Below are 4,119 nucleotides of genomic sequence, written 5' to 3'. Positions count from 1 at the left end.
GAGAGTCCAAGTACATATCTTATTTACTCGGGACAAGGATGCTTGATCTTAGGCCTGCTCCAACCCCAATTCCACCTGGTCAACAACTCTCTTTTTCAGACGGTGATCCAATGTCTGATCCTACCCTCTGATGGTGCCCGTCAGTTTCTTAATCTTACTAAACAAAGCTTGTCAGATTTTTCTTCAACCATCCATACTGCATTGGCAAGGGTTGAAACGGTTATCTAAACGGCACATTAAATTATGTATTAAGTTAACAGGACGACGCAACTCAGCTCACTTGGAGATGAATATTGAAATACCATGAACAGCGTCTGAAATCTATGTTGTACATTCATGTTAGACATCAACACAAGCCGAAGCATAAATTAGGTTAACGAAAATAAACAATTAACAGCAACCTATATTAAAAGCAGGTATTGTACAATGAGAATAAGTACTACGCTACCAAAGAAAAACGGAATAAAACTTAACGCCCTGCAAGTTTAGCAGTAGCCCCTTTGCGGGAAGGTTTCAAGTAAAACTACATTTACCTTAAAACTAGGATAAAATAGGACATCCTATAGTTCTTGTTTGTAGGAGAGCTACAATCACATTCTTTCCTGACTTCAACCCAACATGTAAGAACAGAACCACATCTCCCCTTTCAAGGGGAGACGTAAAAAATAAAAGAAATTTAAGGGGAAGCAGAGATAGCAAAGAAGGGACGGAAGGAAGCATCAACAGGTAGCTCTGTTGTGAATACCATGACTGCAATTTCTACAGATTTATGAGACACTTGACTGTGAAATAGTTGAGCCTCGGTTTGCTGAGGATAGAGGCATTCTTGAATGGCAACCAAAAATTGTGATCTAGCTCCAGTAATGACCTCTTATGCATAATACATGTACAAGCTATTTGCAGCAGCACAGGCAACTGAGTTTTCAGTTGGGTGCCATGCCAAGTGGAGTAGCTTGGTAGTGAAATCAAATGAATTCCCATTGGCATCAACACCTGGGCTTTCAGAACCTGCAAGAGATGTCCCAATACTCTTGGAGTAGAGAAAAAGAAAAAAACTGGAAGTGCATGTTTGATACAGAGTACTATCCAATCCTCCCTACCAAGCATGCACGAAAGAAACTTGTACTAGAATGTGTACCAAAAACGAAAAATGTGGAACAAGACAAATAATACCTCGCTTCACAACACGAGAAATACTACTGCTCAAGGATCTGGAAGTTGTCCTTGGAGGGGTCTGGACTTGTCTTCTGCGAAGGCAATCAATATGTTCGCTTTCCACACACAAAACACAATAATACAAAAACAAATCAACATTAGACCAACATGTCTAAATTAATTGGGTTGCAGTACCTCATTGGATTTTTGCTAGCTTCCAGAGTAGTTGCTTCAGTACTGCTTGCTGCACATCCAAATACGCGGAAAAGATTGCTGAAATCATAAATAAGTTTCTCTTTAGTTCAAAAAGCCAGAGAAATATCAGTAATGGTGCTAAAACTCTAGGAGATCTTTAGTATACCTGTAAGAACCAGTCGCTACTCGAAGACCATCACCACTCAGGCAACATTCAAATTTATCAAAAATGGAATCATTTTCATACAAATCACACAGCTGGACATTATCAAATTACAATCTAATCAGATCAATACAACAACATTAACAGAAAGACCATTTTAAGAGCTTTCTTGGAACAAGGAAACTCACCTTTGGTCTTAAATATTCATGAACCTGGAAGGTCGACACAGGTCCAGAATCCATATTAATATCCCACAACTGACACCAAATAAGATGGATTAGTAACAGACCAAACTCGTCACCATATATAAAATTGAAATCCAAATTATTATATAATAGCTCCACAGGACTGCACTAAATATTCATCTTCAGCCCAGGTTTTGAAGATAGAAACCATTGTGAGGTCAATTAGCAAAATACTTTCTAATAGGTGAGATGCTAGGATCTTTTCCATCTCAAATGCCAAACTTCAAGCTCTCCCTTTGTTTGCAACTTCTAACTGAAACTTAGTGCTTCACCAACCGGCAACTAACTTCCATCACTCGGTTTCACTTTTTTTGACAAATTTTCTGTTTTTTGTATTAGTAGTCTAGAACAATATACTTAATTTTAACATCTCAATGCTGCTGCTACAGAGCAAAATGTATTTCAACAATTAAGTATAAGCATTGTTACCAATTGCAGCATTAAAAGAATTTAAAGCTCAGAGGTAGGAAATAACAACAGAAGGTAGAACCTTGAGGGTCATGTAATCACGACTCAGTATATATCTTCCATCCCTTGCAAACTTAATATCAGAAATTGAAGCTATTATTTCAGTGAAAAATGACCTTGAACCAGGTGCCTCCTGTTCCTCAAAGCTGTATATAAAAAAAATATCAATGTCTCATCCATAAAAAAAAGTAATTGAACCAAAAACAAGAAACAACATGGAATGTTCATAACTGGCCAACCTTCTACTAGGGAAAGTTATTTGAGTGTTTAGATGTGAAGCAGACAAAACAAGTTTGACAGAAGTGATTTCATCAAGAAAAGAAAATAAAAATTCTAACTCACGCACTTACAGTTTAGAATGTGAATCACATAAGGCTGATTGGCGCAAATCAACGAGACGAACTGATCCTTTTGAACTACTATATGCTAACATGTTACAGTGAGTAGGATGAAACTCTGCTGATGTTATCACCTCTAAAGCAAGAAACAAGTCGTCATCAAAAGAAAGTCAATTGGGGTTCTGCAACATGATAATCAGCCAAACTATTTGCAATGCTCTTCAAATTTACTAAAATAATGAATTTCATGTATATAATATGACTTTGTTGTTTCACCAGTGATGATAGATCACATGAAGAACAACAGCAAACAGCTATGACAGTCAGAAGTGGTGACGTAATCATGTAGCCATTTCCTAGTGCACTTGTCACTCGAGAAGAAACATTATAATCCACCATTAAAGAAAAGGAATTTAGAAAATCTTATTCCTATTCATGGAAGTTGCACAATAAAGGAACTTACCAGTTAAATCTTCCATATTTGCTGGCTTCACATCAATGATGTTGAAACTTTGATTGCTTACTTCCAAGTTCCAAAGATTTATTCGCAGATCATCAGCAGATATAAATGTTTCACCATCACTAAAAAGAATTGAAGATAGATATTAATTGGTGGATTTCAACAAACCACATTACCAAATGAAAGAACAAATTACAGTTCCCACGAAGAGCTTATAAAAATATTATTTATAATGTGTCAATAGCATACATCACATTATTTGTGTAAGGGATTAAAAATACTCACGATACAAATGTATGCACCTACAGCGGTTAAGGCTTCATTGAGTAGAATAAATAGACTAACAAAGGCCTCTAGTCACTAATGTTTAATTAGAAAAATATTATTTGGAATACTATTCAAAATGTTTGCAGAGATAAATCAAGTGGGTTATAAAAAAAAAAGCATTTATTTATATATTTTTCAAAAGGATTCGCCAAGAAACAGCTAAAGCCAGTGATTCATATTCCCCAGCATAATCAACTTTTGACTTTCTCAAAATGACACGAAAGAAAGCAAAGAATACTCTGCATGACGATGAAATCAATGAATTTATGCTGTATCATTGTCTTCTCATCCGCACGTGAAAAATACTAGGGAAAAATAAATTTTTATTTTCTTCCCTCACTACACTCTCCAGGTTTCATACGAATGAACCAATCCATCCATCATTGATCCAAGAAATAAGCTTTCAGTTTATATAAATTTTCACAAAAATTGAACAATTATCCTTGCTTCTCATCCTCCAGCTTGAGGCCAAAAGGTCAGAAGGAATTGAATTGGCAATGGTGCGTCAGGGAGATAGTGTGGCACCCAATACTCACAGTAAGAGAAATGTGCAACAAAAAACTCAAAATACATTAAAAAATTGGTTGTCATTATAATTTACATAAAATATGGATATCCATGCCTGTTAGTTGAAATAGAATTGATATGGTAGTCATGCGCATGGGCATATGTTCTCCTACATCGTGCAACAATGCTGGTCTCATTGCTTGTAACCTACAGATTGCATAACCAAAGTGTTAGAAAGAAATTTGAGTAAATAGTCAAATG

The 4,119-nt window shown here is 36.0% G+C and overlaps 1 protein-coding gene across 1 annotated transcript in view; it reads right to left on the bottom strand.

The window, feature by feature from the left end:
• Positions 1–373: 373 nt before the first annotated feature.
• The window catches only part of LOC111366644 (serine/threonine protein phosphatase 2A 55 kDa regulatory subunit B beta isoform-like), a 15,800-nt gene continuing 12,054 nt past the window's right edge, over positions 374–4,119 (bottom strand). The window contains exons 5-13 of the mRNA XM_022987356.1: positions 3,974–4,065; positions 3,028–3,146; positions 2,577–2,700; positions 2,249–2,372; positions 1,702–1,770; positions 1,517–1,608; positions 1,351–1,428; positions 1,174–1,247; positions 374–1,008 (exon numbers count right to left, since the gene is read on the bottom strand). Of these exons, the coding sequence (XP_022843124.1) occupies positions 872–1,008; positions 1,174–1,247; positions 1,351–1,428; positions 1,517–1,608; positions 1,702–1,770; positions 2,249–2,372; positions 2,577–2,700; positions 3,028–3,146; positions 3,974–4,065 (909 nt within the window). The 3' untranslated portion in view covers positions 374–871. The remainder of the gene's footprint in view (positions 1,009–1,173; positions 1,248–1,350; positions 1,429–1,516; positions 1,609–1,701; positions 1,771–2,248; positions 2,373–2,576; positions 2,701–3,027; positions 3,147–3,973; positions 4,066–4,119) is intronic.

The sequence above is a fragment of the Olea europaea genome, chromosome 18, assembly GCF_002742605.1.
Source record: "Olea europaea var. sylvestris chromosome 18, O_europaea_v1, whole genome shotgun sequence".
Lineage (NCBI taxonomy): Eukaryota > Viridiplantae > Streptophyta > Magnoliopsida > Lamiales > Oleaceae > Olea > Olea europaea.
Note: the sequence above shows the minus strand (reverse complement) of the source record. Positions and strands in the feature narration are given on the sequence as shown.